The sequence below is a fragment of the Pteropus alecto genome, unplaced genomic scaffold (genome assembly GCF_000325575.1).
Source record: "Pteropus alecto unplaced genomic scaffold, ASM32557v1 scaffold311, whole genome shotgun sequence".
Lineage (NCBI taxonomy): Eukaryota > Metazoa > Chordata > Mammalia > Chiroptera > Pteropodidae > Pteropus > Pteropus alecto.
Window position 1 is genome coordinate 4,960,268 of NW_006431916.1, and position 19,567 is coordinate 4,979,834.

Sequence of the window (19,567 nt, forward strand, 5' to 3'; positions counted from 1 at the left end):
AATGGGTTAGTGAAAAATTTGATCATTGCAGCTCTATAACATCACATGCTGCAGTTTATTTATGCACTTGGAACTGAGTCAGTTTTAGAGCTAATCCCTCTAAAGTCTCTTGGGAGAAGTAAATGCCAAGGCCAGAGGTCAGTTTCTCATCTTCAGAGCCACCCTTTCACATTTAGAAAAAAAAAAAAAAGGAAAGCTCGCTGCCAGAGTTCATTTAACATCATGTGTAGGAATGCTACATTTTCTAGGATTTAACATTTTCAGTGATCGAACTAATAAAAACAGAATGCTATAAATAGAATAATGTCATTTGTTTCCAAAGACTATCGTTATATTAGTGTGATGTGAACATGACAATAAAAGCAAGATATTTCAGGGAAGCTTAGGGCATAAGTTTAGGACTGTAATTTGTGAGTTATTTCGGGGTAAATGCTACGGCCACAAGTGCTGTGGGCTAGTATTCTCCAGGCAAATGGGAAATAGGTTAGGTTGAAATTGGAGATACACTGAAAAACTTCGACTCAAAAAGACAGCCATCACAATTAAAGCCAGTATTAAAAAGAGTAATTGACTGGACATTTGCCAATTTTGAACTAATTAGATTTAGCCTTAATTTTTAAAAGTGCTGGTTGCAGCAAAATGAAAATATCCTTCTTCCATATAGTGAGAAATTAATGTCCCCATTATCATTCGTTTCACATTTGAGCTCTTCTCAACTCAAATCCGTTTAGTTGGTTTAAAATGAATTGATGGTTGCAAATAACTTTGCTGTCAGGAAGACCTCCATCTGGCTCTAAATTAGTTAAATGAAAGGTATTATTCCCACTTTCACCTGCCTTGCATGCTCTCAGTCTTAGTATTAACTGGTTTGAGGTTATTTATTCCTGGAATCAGGAAATTAAACAACAAATTATGAATATCTAATCAAAAGATTCTATTTTCCTAGATTTTGCTTTATGCTTGTGTATGTGTCTGAGTGCATGAGCATGCATAGGAATGCCTGCTTTTAGTGAAACGAGCGGGTATGAGATACATCAGTTGGGCTCTTCCTGTCATTAACTGTAGCAAACCTGCTACTTCAAGTGGTAAATCATGTTGACAGGATGCATTACATTTTATAAGTTTTTTCTTGATTCAGGTCATTCGTAGTTGAAGCACATTTGCCACCATTTAAAAGTGAGCTCTGCAGCATTCCTCAGCCATTGAGACATTTCTCTTGACCTGAAGAGTCAATTTCTCTGATAGCACGGAAAATGTTTAACATGAACAAGAGCCTCTCAACCACTCTTTGCTTTGGACTTCTAACTTTGTTATCCGTAATGATCTTTTTAGAATCGGTGCATGGACGGCCATATCTCATCCAAGGTATGTACATATGAATCTAAAATCCTACGGGTGAGTAAATTAATCCTTATCTTCCTGTTTGCATCATTTTGATTTTTCTGCCATTATTGCAATAATGCTTTAAGATATTAATATAATTTAATCATCAAACATCCCTTTAGTAATTGCTGTTTCAAATTAAATGTAATCTATGATGCTGGTCTTCTCAAATAAATTAATTCCAACCAATATTATACTAAATTAATTTCAACTATGCTTTATTTTTTTCTAATCAGAGGCACCTCTTTCCCATCTTTGGTCTATTTCATGACCAAAGATAGGAAATGTATAAATAGTAATAAAATCCATCCCACATTCTCTGTATATTTCAAAAGTACATCTTGGGGAAAGAAAAATAAGATTTTCATCCAATGAGATTGTTAGTAATTTACTTATGAAAAAAGAGTGACCCAGAGAACGTATCAAGATAGAAACTTATGTTTGAAGAAATTTGAGGGTAATAATGCATGGGGATATCTACCTAGTACTTTCAGAAGGATGAGGCTGATGCTAATACCCACATTATGCATTGACTGTATCTATCAGATTTCTAACCTATTTAGGGACTTATGTTAAATAAAATAATTTAATCTATGACTCTACAAAATATCTGCCATAAAAGTTGGAGAAAATAAATTTCTCCTCTTGTAATATTATAACTTCTATTTATCTTTCTTTAAAATTTTCAGTGCTTTCTGTAGTGAATATAACTCTTGATCTGAGAATCAGGGGAGCTAGATTTAGTGTACTTTATTAGGCAAACAATTTAACCTCATTAAACTTTTATATATTTCTTGATGTTCTAAAAATAGTAACTCAAAATAGTGCTCTCTAATATTCCCTCCGGTTTGAAATTCTAGGGTGATCTCTCATTTAACTGACCTCCTAGTCAGGAAGAGGAAGCTATCATTTACACCTGTCTTATGTAGGAGAACCAAGACAGAATGTAATATTGTTTACATGATGCTGGGTTGCAAAAGGGATCTAGTTTCTCCCTTTTGGATCTAATTCAAGTTTACTAAATTATGTTGCTTTGAATACGGTTTTAAAAGTCAATGAAAATTAGAGCAGTTCTTTTGGCAGTGGAAATAAAATTGGATAAGCCCTTGTTATTTATTTATAGGGATTTTCTCATTAAAAAACAAATAGCCCAAAAGATCTAAATACAAGCCTGGGGATCAAAGATTTGGGGTTTAATCCAGTGCACTCACATTTTGTTTTTGACCAGTCAAAATTGTTGTACTTGGTAGACCTTTGTTGCTCTTCCTATAAGATGATGAGATTTTTCAATGTTCTTAACACTGTAAATGAATGAAGAAAAACGTGGCCATGTATTGAAGACTTTGAAAAATTGAGATATTGGTTAATAGTACCTGTAACTTCTGATTTCATGTGTATATGAAATACAGTAAAATCCAACTCTAAAGCATTTTTGCTAGGTTACAAATAAATAACACCTCTGACTCCAGCATATCACCCAGTGATATACATGTTATCACTGGCAGTATGTTAGAGCGGTTGATCTCAGTTTCATTGTATGTAGATGGGAATATTGAATTATTGGTAAGGTTATTTTCTGATCTAAATGGTCTATGATTGTTGTGAGCCTCTTTCCATGTACACATTTTTCAAAGAAAACAAATATTTGACTTATTTGAGTCTTTTAATACACTTTTTAAAAAAAATATGAATTTGTCTACTGACCAACTGCAAAGTTGGAGTAGCCATCCTTCTTTCTTTGTGTTAGACAATATCTAAGGCAAATGGCACAATCTGCCAGCTTTCATTTGACTAGGCCATAAAAACAGCACACCTCAATGGATAAACTTGAAAATGGGCAAACTGCCTATCACAAAAGGTGAAAGGACAAATATTATGACCAAGATGACTATGAAAGTTTTACTTTTTGGTATATTAATGTTTGGGGGGGTTTCTAGGTTTCTTTCTGACAAAATTTCTTGTATATATCTAATAAAAAGCTTCCACTTAAATGGCAAGCAAGGAGACAACCAAGTCTTTGAAGACTGAATATCTCAAGTAGTAATGAATCAGTATTTTCTGTGTATTTCCAAAAGCGACCAATCTCTGATTTCTGAGTAACTTTGCTATCCTTTGTGTTAAAGGTGCATCTGATGCAGTATTTTTTTATTCATACATTTCCTTTATCAATATTAACTTTTAGTTGAAAGATAGAAACATGTTAAAAGTAAAGTAGTTTTTTCTTTCAAAGCTATATATTTAAAACTAAAAATGAAAACAAGAAAATAATTGTTTTTCCATTATTTTTCTTAGCCAATGTATCATACTTTTCTTCAGAGATTCCTATAAAAGATGGTTGTCTTAAAACATAGTGACAAGAATTCTGAGCATGGTAACGCAGCTGTAATTATTGGAAACGAAAATGGTAAAGAAAGGCAAATATATTAATTTGCTTTTTTGAAAAATGTTTTAGTTAAATATGTGGAGAAATGGACTGTGGATTAAGTAAATAAATGCTTTAAATCTACGCTTTCCTAGTTACCTTCCTTCTAGTCTTTTCAATTCTCTAAATTGAGGGCAGTGAATCTTTCTCTTATCGAAGCTCTCTGTCTGAAACAGTCATAATCACTTGGCTATAAACTATACCTTATTTTTTCAATTAAAACATTGTAAAGATTATAATTTAATATATTAATGTACAACTATAATAAAAATTACATTATTGTATAATCATATCTTTCTCTTAAACTAAACTGCCTGAGGGTCTTTGTATAACAGACTTTAAGCAAAAGTTCCATTGATAGTCTGTTAACATCACAATTACTCAACAGAAAGAAAAATACATAGAATTTCACAGATAATTTCTATGTCTATGAAGTAAAGGAAATTGAACAACTGAGCAACAATTAAGTCTGTTTGGTCAATGCAGAAAAATTCTGTTATCTGCCTAAGTCATCCATATTCTTTGTCAGCAATTCTTTCGTTCTTTTAATTAGCCACTTAATTGTTTAAGTTTATCAATTGACATTTTGTAGACACAAGGAAAAACAAATGTTTCTAAGGAAGAATCTAGTCAAATTATGAGCCATTACTCTAGCTGACACCACAACATTCTCACTCCTAAACTTCGAACTCCTTAATCTAGTTTCTACCCACACTGTATCAGTTGGTATATGGTGATCAAGAGAGAGAAAAATGATTCTATAAAATTATATGATAAAGGTTTGATTTTTTCCAGGCCACCTCACAAAAATTCATTTTGTTTGTAATAAACTAATTATTATTTCAATTGCATTATTTGTTAATAGATATCTTGTTGAAAATTCATGTTTTAAACTCTATTGCCTTGACTTCTACTCCAAAATAAAAAATGTTTAGGAATGAATGGGCTGTCAGGTAAACTGACCAAGATGGAAAGATATCAATATGGGAAAAGCAGACATCCCATACTTTTTCCACAAGGTTTTCTTAGATGGTTTAAAGGCAATACCCCGAACATAAAATGACTCATATTTAAATGTGTATATCAAATAAAATCTCAAAATCAAATTATTAACTTTTTCTTTTAAAAACTTTTAATTTATATTTTTTCTGTTAAATGCAATAGTAGAAAATTTCAAAAGCACAGATGAAAAAGAAGAAAGTAAAACTTACCTGTAATAATCACAGGTAAATGTAAAACTTCAAGGTGTAACCTACCAGGCATCATATTCTTTGTTTCAGCTCCTCTCCCTCTCACAAACAAAATCCCTCTTTGAGTGTTCACATACATTTAGTGATTTTTAAAACAGGCCATCTCTTTGGATTATACACTTATCTTTACACTCCTTTTATTGGTGAATATACTCATTGATAATTACCTGTAAAACCTATTAGAAATATACTCATTGATAATTACCTGTAAAACCTATTAGAAACATTTTAGTAACATAGATTGAGAGTGGAGGTTTCATTATATAAGGGTCATCAATACAGGAAATGAATTGTTTCCAGATAAAGAAGATACAAAACACAAGGAACTCTTACTCTACTGAATAAAAATTTTGATTTTCAAAGACTGTCCAAGATTGGTGAGTTAAAAATAAAATCAAGCTTTATTTATTCAAAAATAATAAAATCTATTCTATTTTCTGACCTGCTCTTTTCTAAATGTTAATTTATATTAAATAAAATAATAACTGCTCCATTTTATGCTGTATTGAAAGCTTAAGTGTTTTCCTCATTTCACATTCACACTAAAAGCAATACACTTATTAAAAATATTAATATCTTATTTTGTTCAGGTAGAGGATCCTAATGGGATCAGTAACCATTCAGTTACAAAATAGTTATCTTTACTTATATTTTTCTCTCATCTATATAACTTCTCACTGGTAAAATTATCATTTTCTTTTACTAAATGCTTCAAGATTATTACTAAATGCTTCAAATTTGTTCATAGTTTTCCACTAGAAATTTCACAAATTAACCGCAGTTTTGTGACAGCTAAATTAACACCCTTTTTAAATCAAATTCTTTCAATTTGGAAAATGGCTGGTAGAGTACATTGGAAAATGAAGGTTACACCAATTGAAGTTTTTTTTTCCTTTGACGAACAGGAGAATCTGATGTACAATTAGGCATCAGACTGCTCTCCAAGAGACAACAGATACTGTCAGAAACTTAGCAAGTTTAGTCTAAGAGAAAATGTGGCATTATGAAAATGTGGTACCCTCTCTGAAAATATCTGAAGTATTTAAAAAGAAAATGTCTATTCGTGGAACAATGTACTAGTCAAAATAATGCCCTAATAAATAATTTAAAAATACAGGGCTTTAAAGTTAGAAGATATTCCCATTGAGGAAAATAAATGAAATTATAAAAAATATAAAAAAAGAAAAATTCATATTTAAATTATAAAACAAAGAGTTGCCATTAATATTATAGGGAATTTCCTTCTCGATTAAATTATATTAATAAGAATTGTGTTCTGCTCTCTTTTTTTCACTTAATTTTGTTTCGTGAGAATTTTCTCTCGTCAGTAAAATTGTTTATTTCTAAGTAATAGCCCTTTATTAACACTAAACTGATCTATTTTAGAAAACTTTGTGCATGTTGGAAACTAGATATTGTCTCATGACTTAACTGATTACATTTTAATATTATAGGAATTGAAAAACATGTGGGGCTTTATATTAGGATGTGTGGGTGATTTCAAATCATGAAAAAGATCTTTGTCTTCCACATAAGATCTAGATTATGTGGTCTGACGTGAATTAAATATTGCTTGCAATGTACCTTTTTCACATGACAAATGTATCTTGCAGATATAGAACTGGCTAATAAATTGGAAGAACTTAACCAGGTGAGTATGTGAAATACTTATGTATTCAATTTTAATAATTATTTTAAGGCAATTACTTTTAATATAATTTTTTAAATTATTAATACTATAATATAAAATTTATAGCTGAAGTTATCCTGGGATAAAATGTCTAGAAATCTGAATTCTAGGCCTAGCGCTCCAATTACCTAACTGTGAGACTATGGCCAAATTAAAACTCTCTGGACCTAAATATCCTCTTTTGTAAAATAGAAGACTACAACTAGATTGGTGGTTTTCAAAAGCTATTATTATTTTTAAAGGTAGAAATACTTTTGCCCAAACAAAATTTTATATGGTCCCAGTAAACGAAGCATATAAAAGCGAAGCTGTTCAGCTCGAAGCAGATGGTGTCGGGGCCTAACGTGTTGCCTTCTTGACCTGCTTTTGGCCTCCTGACAGGGAGCCCCTTATCAATTGAATTCCCGCACTCCTTGACAGTCTAAGAAAGTTTGAAAAAACATTGTATTAGATGATTTCTAAACTATTTCAAATACAACTGCATGAAAATTCATTAATCTACAAACTGTGTGGCTGTTTGGGAGAAAGAATTATAGTCCATCATTCTCTCGTGAGCTGCTAGGGCAAGGACACATGCAGTAACCCCGGCTGGGCTCTCTTTTGGTATGGTTAGGTCTTCAGGCCTTAGGCAATCAGAGAGCTTACCAAAATTAACATGGGCTGAATTCTGGATACAAATTCTAGGGCCTCAAAAATTTTCTCCCTTCATGTTAGAAAGGACAAATACTTCAGGAAATTCAAATATTTGCATAACTCTTTGGAGGTCCTTGAAAAGAACTGCTCATTATAGGTGACATAAAATCAAGTCCAGCTATACAAACTATGTTTATAGGCTCCCCGTTAATTAACACCCAGAGCTGACTTCTTTCCCTCTAACCCTGTTTCTTCCGATTTCCTGTTGAGTCATGTACTTTTCCCAGCCAGTCTATAAATATACATTTCCTTTTTTCTCTAATTCTTTTTGTTTATTTTATTATTTTTTTCCTTTTCTATTCAGTTTTTCTCTTCCACCTTTTCTTGCTTTATTCTTCCTCTTCTTCAATAGAAAACAGCATATTGTTGTTAAAGACTAATAATTATCGTATCCGATTTTTAACAGCTGGAAAAGCTAAAAGAGCAGCTCATGGAGGCAAAGTATGCTGAGATGTCCTATGCTATAGATGGTCTATCCCCTTCTCATTCTAATAAGAGAGGTACGTTTTCATTTCGAAGCTTAAAATTGACTTCTGAAATGTTATTTTTGTAATTACTTCTGAGAAGAGAGACATTAACTTGACATTTCTTAATCTCATTGAGGTGATCAAGATCAAGGTTTATATTTTTAAAAAAGAGTCAAATGAAAGTGTTCCCCTATAAATGTTTCTGAGCTTTGTCCTGTTCATAAAAGTGGGTAGCAAAGGCTCATATTCCAGGTAAAAGTGAAATAAACCCTTACTGTTTAAAATTGTGGCCTACCCTTGCTATTTTGGCCGAAACACTGGAACTAGGAGGATTATCAATAGAAATCATAAAGTTTTTAGCCAATTCAGAATTTTAGAGCATCTTCATTGAAATAAGAAGCCTCGTTGCTATAACACTTGGTCCAAAGTTTCATTCATAACATTTAATTTCAGAAAGACATCTTTTAGATGTTTTTCTGTAACATTTCCTAAGAAATTCTTGTTTCTTGCTGGAATAGTTCTTATATTTGAAAAAAAAAAATATGTTTCTTTATCATGTAATGAAGTGAGATTCTCTAAGACATTTTTTATTTTTACTTGTCCTTCTCCTCTCAGATTTGTCTTTAATATCTGTAAAAATCGATTTTTACAGTGCTAGTAAGAGGAAAGAGGATAAGCTGCTGTTATTTAAACACTTAGCATATATCAGATATTTTACATTTAAATATCTCAAAATATTATGATTAAGCACGTGAATTCTAGAGCTAAACTAGACTGCCTAGATTCATATCTTAACTTTGACATATCCCAGCTATGTGACCTTGTGCAATTATCTACTTTCATGTACTTCATTTTCTTTGCCCCCAAATTTAAATGATAATAATAATCTTTATGAGATGCTGGGAGGATTTGGTGAGTTATATATGAAAGACATTTAGACTACTGTTCAGCATATAGTAAGTACTGTCCGAGCTTAACCTTTTTAAAAAATAATTTTCATCATTATTACTATAATTATTATTTTATTCTCATTATAAACACGGTAAGACAGCTATTACTAGGTTTATTTTATAAATGAGCAAATTACATTTTAGAGGAGTTAAAATATGCTGAAAATAACCCAACTGCTAAGTGACTTAGCTAGGAAGCTTGAAGGAGAGTGTTAGAAGATGAGTTGGGAGGTGGAAGGGAAAGAACCTTCAGGATTTTTAAGGATGTTAGCTTTTACTTGGTATTATATGGAAAATTATCGGAAAGTCATGAGCAAGTGAGTAATATGAAGTAAGTTGTTATAGAATCATTCTTGATGTTTTGTGTAGCATATACTGAAAAAGAGGGACAACGATGGAAGCAATGAGAAATTTAGTGAGGTTACTTTAATAATTCAGACGATAAATGGTGGTAGCTTGGATTAGAGTGGCAGTAGTGAATTGATAAGTAGAGGTCTGATTCTGAATATATTTTTGAACAAAAAAGTCAACAAAATGTTCTTCAGTATTACAGTGTAAAAAAGAAAGGCACATTTTAAAAATGACTCCAAGATTTTTGAGCAACTAGGAAAAAAGGGCAATTCCTATTTATTGAGCCAGGCATAGATAGAGGGGAAAAACTTTTAGTGGTAGAGAAAGGTTAGAATAAAGATTTGTTGGACTTTGCCATAGTCAGTGTATCCTAGGCTATGATGTGTTACCAAGTTTAATCTGAATCTCAGAGGCCTAATATAATGAAGTCCAAATATAAATTCCAATGAATGTAGTACAATCTTCTTATATTTTGTGGCTATATCATGTAAAATACATCTTGCCTGCCCCCAAGATTGCCATGACAGAGGAGAGAGATAGAGGACACATGCCAGTGTGCCAGTTCACAACTGCCTCAGTTCACAAAAAAGTCATCACTCTGCTGAAGTCCATTGGCCAGATTAGTCACTTGGGCTGCCACCAAAAACACTGGCAGGACAGGCTGAAAGTCTAAATGTCGGGAAGTACATATAATACTTGGGAAGCACTCCCTCTACTACAGTTAATGCTTTGATCTTTTCTTAAACAGACAGACTCTACTCAAGCCATTCCCCAAATTCTTTTCCCTGACTGCACGCAGAACAAAGAACAAGCTCTCCAAAAGATACTGACTAGCTTTCATCACATACAACATGACTCCTCTTTATTCACAGACCTCTTAGATGAAAGGACCTGTTATTCACCCCACACAAATCCAATAATTAGCAGAAGAACAGGGACAGGATAATCACAATTAATAATATTATCATAAATGGAAAGAACAAGAGACGCACAACATCTAGAATGCTGGCCTCCACAGTTCTGAAATTCCCCTGGGAAAGTATTGAAAAGATTTTCTACCTTGGGGATGGAGAAAGGTTTCTTGATTAGGGCTGATGGTGTCTAGGAGTTCTTTGCCCATTGTATTGTTTCTGCCAGCTCCATCCTTTCTGAGATTTTTGCTTTTTTCATTGTTATTCCTGGACCCAGCTTGTGTGCTACTTGGCTGTTATTTCCTCCTTGAGGATTGCACGTTTTTCTTGTCTCAGCCTACTTTTGCAAAGTTGGAAGCACAAAGTTTATTTTGTCTCGAAGTGTCAAAGACATTTTTACTAGGGTTTTTTTTTGGGGGGGTGCGGAACAATAATGTAATTTCAAAATTTTAACAAGCGTCTCAATTATTTACTATACACAAAGATTAAAAAAAACTATTTTATTTATTTTTCATTCTCACTTCCAACTTAGTAGCAGTTACCTTAAAGATTGCATACTGAATCTGATTTTTGCCCTTGGTTCTTTTATTCCAGCTGATATTTACAGAGCCTCTGTCACTTAGAGTCATTTCTAATCCCATTTTACAGTGTTTGTGACTAGAAGCAGTTAGCTCTTTCAACACTTCAAGACCTTGTATTCCTGAATTCTATTCCCTTTGTATTTGTGTGCAAAGACACCATTTCTTTGCTAAACTCATCAACTTCTTGCAATACCTTGCTAAATATATCCAATATCAACCTAAAACTACTGCCAATATTCTATTTTCCGATCTTTTGCCTATATGTTAAAGAGGAACATAATCTCCATCGGAACTGTGGTAGATGTCAGCTTTACCACATATTTTGCTACTTCATAAAATGGCTCTTCATTTTTCCAGACTATCAATTTCCTGTCTGCCATTAACCAATTGCTGAGACTGTGCTACAATTTAGGTTCTTTTTAGAGCAGCACCCTATTTCAAGTTATCGTGTTGTATTTTGTAATAAATTAGGCAAACCACATTAACAAAATAACCTTAAAATCTCAGTGATGTAATTTGCTTTAGGTTTTATTTTGTGTTAACATGAAGCCTTATGTACATTAGTCATTTTTCTTCTCTTTGTGCCTACACATTTTGTCCTTGTAGCAGGATAGGAGAGAAATGGAGGTAAGCACACTCTTAACTGCCCAAATTGGGTACATGATCTCAATATAACTTAACAGGGTTGGGGAAGTACCTGGGAAATGTAGAGAAGCACAAGGATTAGTTGGAGTGTCCTATCTATCACAGACATTTTGGGCTTGTTATGCCATGTATAACAAAATCTTCCCAATAGTGATTTGAGTACACCATTGAACATATAAATTTGGAGTTTAGGGAAGCAGCTCAAATTGGAAATATAAGTTTGACAGTTATCAGCAAATCAATATCGAGTGGTATTGTGTTGAGACCATCTAGGGAATGACTAAACGAGAAGACATTCTAGGCAAAAGCTCAGACAACTGCAAAGTTTGAGATTGGGCAGATGAGAGAGAACCTGCAAAGGAGGCTGAGTAGGAGCAGCTACCAAGGAAGGAGGTGACAAAGAAAGGAGTGCCCCAGATGTCAAATAAAAAAAATCTGGAAGAAGTAGTTCAACTGTCTCTAAAGCTATGATATGTCCTGTATGATGAGAACTGAGACTTTCCACCTGAACATCAAGGAAAAAGTTATTAATGGCTTTGACAAGAATTGTTTGGCGGACTTTTGGTTAAAGAGAACATGATAAAACAATAGGAACCACTGACAAAAGACAGCTTTTGAGAAATTTTGTTCTAAAGGTTAGAAAGGATTGGGATATTAGAGTAATTTGAGGGGAACGAGAAAGCTATTTGTTTGTTTTTAAGCAAGGAGATATTAAAACATATTTGTATGTAGTAGGAACAAAGCAAATATTTGTGGTGATAAACATACTAATTAGATGCTCAGATTAGATGACAAAAACAACCCATATTATATGTAGTGTGGTTCTTTTGGCATAACTAGAAACTATCTACCATGAATAATAATATATGAAGATGAAATGGACCCAGAGATCGAGCTTAAGGCAACAGTAACTTAGACTTATGGCATAATATTATAATTTGCTTTAATTATTTAATATGCAGTTGACAGACCCTTGATAAATGCTTTCATTCATTAAATATATAGCTAACATCTAGCATCATGCTTAAAACAGGAGTAGTGAGTGAACCACGCAGACTTGAAGTAATACCAGAAAGCTGGCCATGATTTTCCTTCACATAAACCATAGTGATAGATAAATATTGATGAGTTGGATCTACTGGTGATATTCATGACAGTTTCCTTTAACCAGGTTTAAAAATGTTTCCAAACTATATTCCATTGCATACTTAATTAAGGTGTTCATGTCATGTAAGTCTTGGATGCTCTGAGTATATTCGTTTACCAGACTGAGATATTCAAAGATATCCAAAGGAACAGAAAGGGCAGTGATGATAATTTTCCGAAGCACACTCTGAAAAGAAGATTGGATCAGAGAGGCCAAGCTCTTCTTCTGTTTAATTTCTATAAATAAACTTCTCTTTTCATAGGATTCGAATGAAGCTGTGGCTCTTGTAGAAATGAAAAATAGACTCTATGTGCTATCATAACTCTGTGTGTGTAATCGTTATCAGCATTAACTAGGGTCACAATTTGCAGAGTGAATGGAGTTAGGGAGGGAAAGCTGGGCAAGCTGATACACTAGCATTTATTTAAAAGAGTATCTTAACTGTACTATGAGGGTTTTTTTTTTTCTCTTTTGCATTATGTATACCATTAATCAATAGTGAATCAAAGACACATCTCCCCAAAGTTTTAATTTCAAAAACCATTTAGATTGAAGGAAATTAGAATAATTTATAATTAGTCAGATGAAGCTACTGTAAGTTAGGCAATTGGAAACAACTTACAGAAGATTTAAAATGACTTATCCACATATTTGAAGATTAAATGCTGTTAGAATTGGTTTGATTTTTCTGAAATATCATTTTATGATTGGAATGTGAAGACTGTGACAATGTGACAATCAAATTACTTAAGTATCATTTGGCGGTTTGCAAAGTGAACTTCAAACTCTCTTCCTTCTTTTTTCTCCAATAAACAGCACATTTATTACTTTTTTTAATGTATGTGACTTTTTTCGAGATTTCAATTCTCCCCCAACTATAAATAGTAGAGTGCCCCTACTGTAACATGTATTACATGTATTATAATGTACTGAACTGTATTACATGTATTATAATGTAGAACAGTGCTGTCCAATAGAACTCTCTGTATTGATGTGAGCATTCTGAATTTGCACTGCCCATGATGGTAGTCACTAGCTACAGGTTACTTAAAATGTGGCAAGTATGATGGTGAAGAGAAATTTTCAAATTTTATTTAATTCTAATTAATTTAAAGATCCACATGAGGCTAATAAAAACTGCATTGAACATCATTTTTACATAACTTTCTCTTATTCAGGCACACATATTTTATTCATATCTAATGTTTTATCAAGTATCCTCCTAATAAAGAATTTGTTTTTGTGTTCTTTTTTAGCTTGCTTTTGGAAGTACTGTGTCTAAAGTTCTTTTTCTGGATGCAAAAAAGATAAGAACATTAGAAAAAGACATACATCTCTTTACTACTTAAAATTGCAGCTGTTTAAAGAATAAAGAAACTGTGAATAGTGACAAAACGGTTGCACTTTCAATGGCATGGGGCTATCAAAATGGCTTTGCAGAGTTAAAGTTGAGAGTGCTATATCTATTGTATGCTTTCCATAAATTCATTGTCTACATATAGTTTTGTCCAATGATGACTATACTGTTAAGCTATCAGTTAAAATATTTTTAAAAGCATCTTGGAAAATTAAAGTAAACTATATTGTCTCAATTCTTGTGGAAAATATGCACCATGTCCTTTCTCTTTTTATGGTTGTGCCAGCTATTCTCTTTTTTGTGAATCTGGACAATTATCACTGAGACCACTACAACCAAAGGAATTCAATACTAGGGAGTAGAAATGTATTATTGGACTCTGGAGAAAGCAGTACTGGATGTCTCAGAGATAGATATTAAGAAAACTTTCTTACAGAGCAATTGATCTTTGACTTCTTAATTCTCATCTCTGCCTCCTCCACAACATCAAAAGCTATTTGAGACTCTCAGCATGCGTGTAAGAGACTAGATTCAGTGTGCTAAAAAACAACAAACAAAACAAAACAGAAACTCATTGGCTTTTCCTTGATTTCTATTTTCCAAATCTGTATATCAGACTGCTCTTGCTTACATCTGAACAAGCTTATTTAATCAGTTTAAGGCTGGGAATTAAACTTCAATTTTGTCTGCCACCTTTGTTGGCACAGAAACATTGTCAAAGTAACTTTATAATTAAGGAATATTAAAGACTAGAATATCTGGACAGATGAGCCTACGCACATGCTCTTACTTTATAATATGGTGAAAATGCATATTATCTACATAATATTAACTGTGTAGTGGTTAAAAATAAAACCATCTCATAAGATAAAACGAACAATATTGCTTAAAATGAAAAAAAAAAAAAAGTAAAACAGACCAAGTTGAGTAATATGCCTGTAGCACTATATATATACTTGTTAGGAGCCACTCAAATGTACAAGTAAAACAGACCAAGTTGAGCAATATGCCTGTAGTACTATATATATATACTTGTTAGGAGCCACTCAAATGTACATAAGGATTAGTTGCTCAATAATGCCTAAATGCTCCCATGTATTTACGCCAGTTGTAAACATAAACATAATATCATAAAGAAAGACAAAAACATCTGTTTTCATCATCTCGTGTTTATTAACTTTGGAGCTGTTGAACAATATTTAAACATTTTGAAACTTAAAGATAAAGTCACTCAAAAAATCTTTTGACACTTCTTTCTGTTAGAAAAATCCATTAATTTTATCTTTTAATAATTTGCTTTAAGAAAATTAATTCTCTAAAGCTATCTGCAGATTAAAGGTAGCATTTGTTAGACTTTTTTGTAGTATGAGTAAATCTTAAGACAATGTTGTCAGGAATTAACATCCTATCATTAAAAAAATTGATTATGTATTTGATGCCAGAACCCAGAAATCCATATTCACAATTTGCTCTGTGAAGCTTCACACAGGAACAAAGAAGAACAATAAGGTAATATATTTCTTTGAAACTAAATGAAAAGTCCCTTCAAGTTGATTACTTCTCAAGGAAAAATAGTAGAATTTAGTATTATACAATACATTGGACAAATAAATGAGATGACTCGTCATATTCTTAACAAAAGTTCCATCTTAATTTTCTGCTATGTTAAAAGAATGTCTTATTTTAAACTACTATGCTACTGACTTATTTTCTATTCTGTGTAAAGTGGTAAAAATTAAAATATGAAATAAAATAGTTACGAGTGGAGAAAACTTTTTTCTTCATGAAAGTCTTATATATATATTATTTATGTGAAAATGCATTACACACTAGAATAGAGAATAAATCAATATATTGTGACCTCTTTAATTAAATTGGATGATGTAAGCATATGAATTTAAAAAATAAGGAAGATAGGAAATCAATTTGTTTAATCCAACTTAAATCTTCACCATGAGAAATTTTTAGGCTGCAGTAGGTTCGAATACCTTTTGTCAAAACATGAAGCAGCAGAGCCCAGTTGGATTAGAAGCTTATGAATATTCAAATGGGAGAAACAGGAAAGAAAGCACTTTCAAAGAACAAGACACATTTTTATAATTCATCAGAAGGTTAGGGAATTGTGAGAAAGAAAAACTATAACTTCTTAAATAATTCTTTTAAACAGTGAGTCTTGCAAGATATTTGCCCATGTACCACTACCAACTTTCTAACGCAAGTTTATGAAAAGCAGAATTGGTAAGCTTTCTCAAAATACATTTCTCTTTACTACAACCCCACTATCATAATTAGAAGAATCATTCATTTACTGTTTTTTCCTAAACTTGAAGATTTTCAGCAGTTGGAGAAATTTTCCCCAAACTAAGAAATTATATATAAAATCACCCTGTATTCTAAGTACATATGTTTATTTTATGTTTCTCTGAGTTTATTTTATTCTTTGGATTGTACCTTTATTAATTTTTAGTTAAGATTAACAACTACACATTTCTCTCCTCTTTTTATAATATGAATATACCATCTCACAACTCTCTTCATTTTTATGCTAAAATAAAACTTTACTCTTCTGGCCAGACTTTTTTCTTATTACATATCGGATCTGTTTGACAATGATTACTGGGGTTTAAAGAAATATTCCACAGGATTTATATAAACTTCTACTAACTCATTTTAAATATCTGGTCTAAGGAATAAGTTATCTTTGTGTTTTGAAAGCATATCCAATGCACAATGCTTAAATTACAGTAACATTACAGTTATTGCTAAGAACTGAGTTTTCCAGAATATCAAACCTTATGCTTTGATAGATCAATTAAAATAATTTGAATCATTTCATTCTTTTTTCCACCTACAGCACCCACTCTTCCTAGGTGGTCTTCCATTCAAGTACTAACCAGGCACGACCTTGCTTAGTTTCTGAGATCAGACAAGATTGGGTGTGTTCAGGGCGGCATGGCCGTAGATCTAATTTGAATCATTTTAAATAAATCATTCTCAAATACATCATATTGTTTAATGCCTTATCAAACACAGTATATGAAACAGATCCTACAGCACCTACTCTTCCTAGGTGGTCTTCCATTCAAGTATTAACCAGGCACGACCTTGCTTAGTTTCTGAGATCAGACAAGATTGGGTGTGTTCAGGGCGGCATGGCCGTAGATCTAATTTGAATCATTTTAAATAAATCATTCTCAAACACATCATATTGTTTAATGCCTTATCAAACACAGTATATGAAACAGAGTAAACAGTTTCATAGGTGAGTCAGTAACATCAACAAGATTGCTTATGGTACTATGCTCAAATTTATTGTGCCAAAATTATGTGTATTTAACCAGCCCCAGACTGCTGTGGTGATCTATTACCTTATGAATCTTTGACTTCCCCATACTTTCATCTGTTACTTCTGTGTGTAGTTTTCATAATCAGCCATTGCTGCCCTTATAACCATCAGTTATAATTTAGAGAAATGGAAAATTATTAGGGAACATGGGATATCCAAGCTTGACAAATGAATAATAACCTTCACTTTCTAATTCTAAGTCAATATGCTCTTACCTGCAGGTATTTTTTCAGGTAAAATTTATGGACATAATTACTGTTGTTTTTACCTTGCTCAGAGATCTTTTTCTAGAACTGGGGCTATGCTTAATTTGGTTGAAACTGACTGAAATTTGAATATAATAAGAGAAGTCTAATTTCATAATTATTACCCAAGAGGCCCACAAAGTGTAAGAGAGAAATGAAACTATTCAAGAAAAAAATACACAACATTGTCTTTTCTTTTTCTCCGATAACGAACAGATTGTACCTAAGTTTTACAGATTGTAACTAAGTTTTAAATCAGTCTTCTGTTATTGTTCAACCACATAAATGTAAATGGTAAATGCATGTAGAAAGCACTTTACTGCGTTGTGCTTTTTGACTGTTCCTTAGAAAAGTAAGTTTTCAGGCCGAGTAATCATTCCTGAATAACTAAACAAATATATATGTATTTTAAAAATATTCACACATTGAATGATCTGCATAATTTACTTGAAGCTGTAACAATACTGTGATGTGATGGACCTAAATTCAAGCTTTGGAAAGGATTTGCAGAAAGCCAGTTCCTTAAAAGTTTAATTATTAAGGAGTGTAAAGAACTTCACTGAAGCATCTTCATGTTTCTGTGACATTTCACCCAAGGAAGTCACGTCTGCAAAAATGAAAATTGAAATTGTTAAAGCTAAGGAGAAGTCTGTAGATAAGGGGAAATTCATCAGCTTCAGCTGAGAAAAGCTGAAAGTCTAATTACTTGATTACAGCTTTTATTTATGCAGCATATTTTATTGTAAAGACAATATGCAACATGATCATTTCTGTTCAAAATGTATTAAAAAAGAGCATTTTAAATGGTAAACTAGGTGCTTGTGCTTAAGCCACACTTTCTTTTTTTGAATACCTGCTGTAATTTATTTCTTTTGCAATTTCAGTCTTGGTTCAAAGAATGTTTCCATGACAAACAAAAGCAAGAAAATCTGACCACTATTTTCTGTTTATTGTTATGATAACGTGTTGATATTTATTGTATACTTTGCTTCGTTTAAAGGGTCCAACCATATAGTTGCATTTAAACATATTTTTTCTATTTGAGAATTATATTAATTTATTTGAATGACGCTGTGTCAATATTGTTCTAAAATAAAAATTGTTGGTGTAATACAGCAACATGTGTGTCACATTATTAAAAGTCTTAATTCATGTGGCAGCAAAGTGTAGCAAAATTAATGGTCATATTTTGACCAAATTTCATTAAGTAGGCATCCTGATTTCAATGGCAGAGACTTAGAACTTGCTACTTGTTTTACAGAATCTATGTAACCTAGACAAAAATACCTCTCTAAATTTGAGTTGCTTAGAACTGAGGCCTATTAACTCAAAACTTTGGTCCAGTATGTTAATGATTTGAAGAGGATATTGTATAAATATCGAATTATTGTCTTTTCCAAAATACATATGCAAGAAGAAATGAGTATTTTGGTGGTGGTGGGGAACTAGATAATACACATCAGCTGTTTTTAGACTTGACCTCAAACAAAGCAAAACTTCCTCAATTAATATTAGTTTCACGTTTAGCATAAAGACTTACAGTGAAACCCAGAAGGTGAAAACCCACAAATAAACCTGCTCCAAAAGGATATACATCTTCTCCCATAGAAGTGAAATAAAGATTTTCATAAAATCTAAGATACTATTTCTGTTTGTTTTAGAGATATATAATCAGCAATGAAATAGAAATGGCAATTTAGCACCTAGAAGACCTTATGGGTCATAAAGAGAATATTGGCCTAGAAGCCCAGAGAGCTGCATAATTGGGGGCAAATCAGTTTCCTCTGTGTTTTCATTTGTTAAAAAAAAAAGGGTTGGATTAAATGAGACTTTGTGTTCTTGAATCTATAATGATTTAGTTTCATGACTGTATGAACATTATTTAATGACTCAAGTTATCTGTTAAGTGATGCATATATCACCTATTTAATCCAAAGAAACATCATGACATTAAAAAACGATATACCAAAAATGATATTGAAAGCTTGAATGGTAATTAGAAATATATTTTTATGGCTTCTATTGTTCATAAACTATAAAACATGAAACTTCACATGAGGAAGTAAAAAAAAAAATCTGAGAAATCTTGGTGATAGTGGCAGGAAATAAAGAATAGAAACAATGGTTTA

General features: G+C 32.3%; 1 protein-coding gene across 1 annotated transcript; it reads left to right on the forward strand.

Moving 5' to 3' along the window:
• The first annotated feature begins 1,262 nt into the window (after positions 1-1,262).
• Positions 1,263-13,772, forward strand: UTS2B (urotensin 2B). Its single transcript, XM_006906179.1, is given in 6 exon segments — positions 1,263-1,365; positions 5,338-5,385; positions 5,388-5,432; positions 6,669-6,706; positions 7,845-7,938; positions 13,747-13,772. Coding segments are annotated over 6 exon segments (354 nt in total).
• The last annotated feature ends 5,795 nt before the right edge of the window (positions 13,773-19,567 follow it).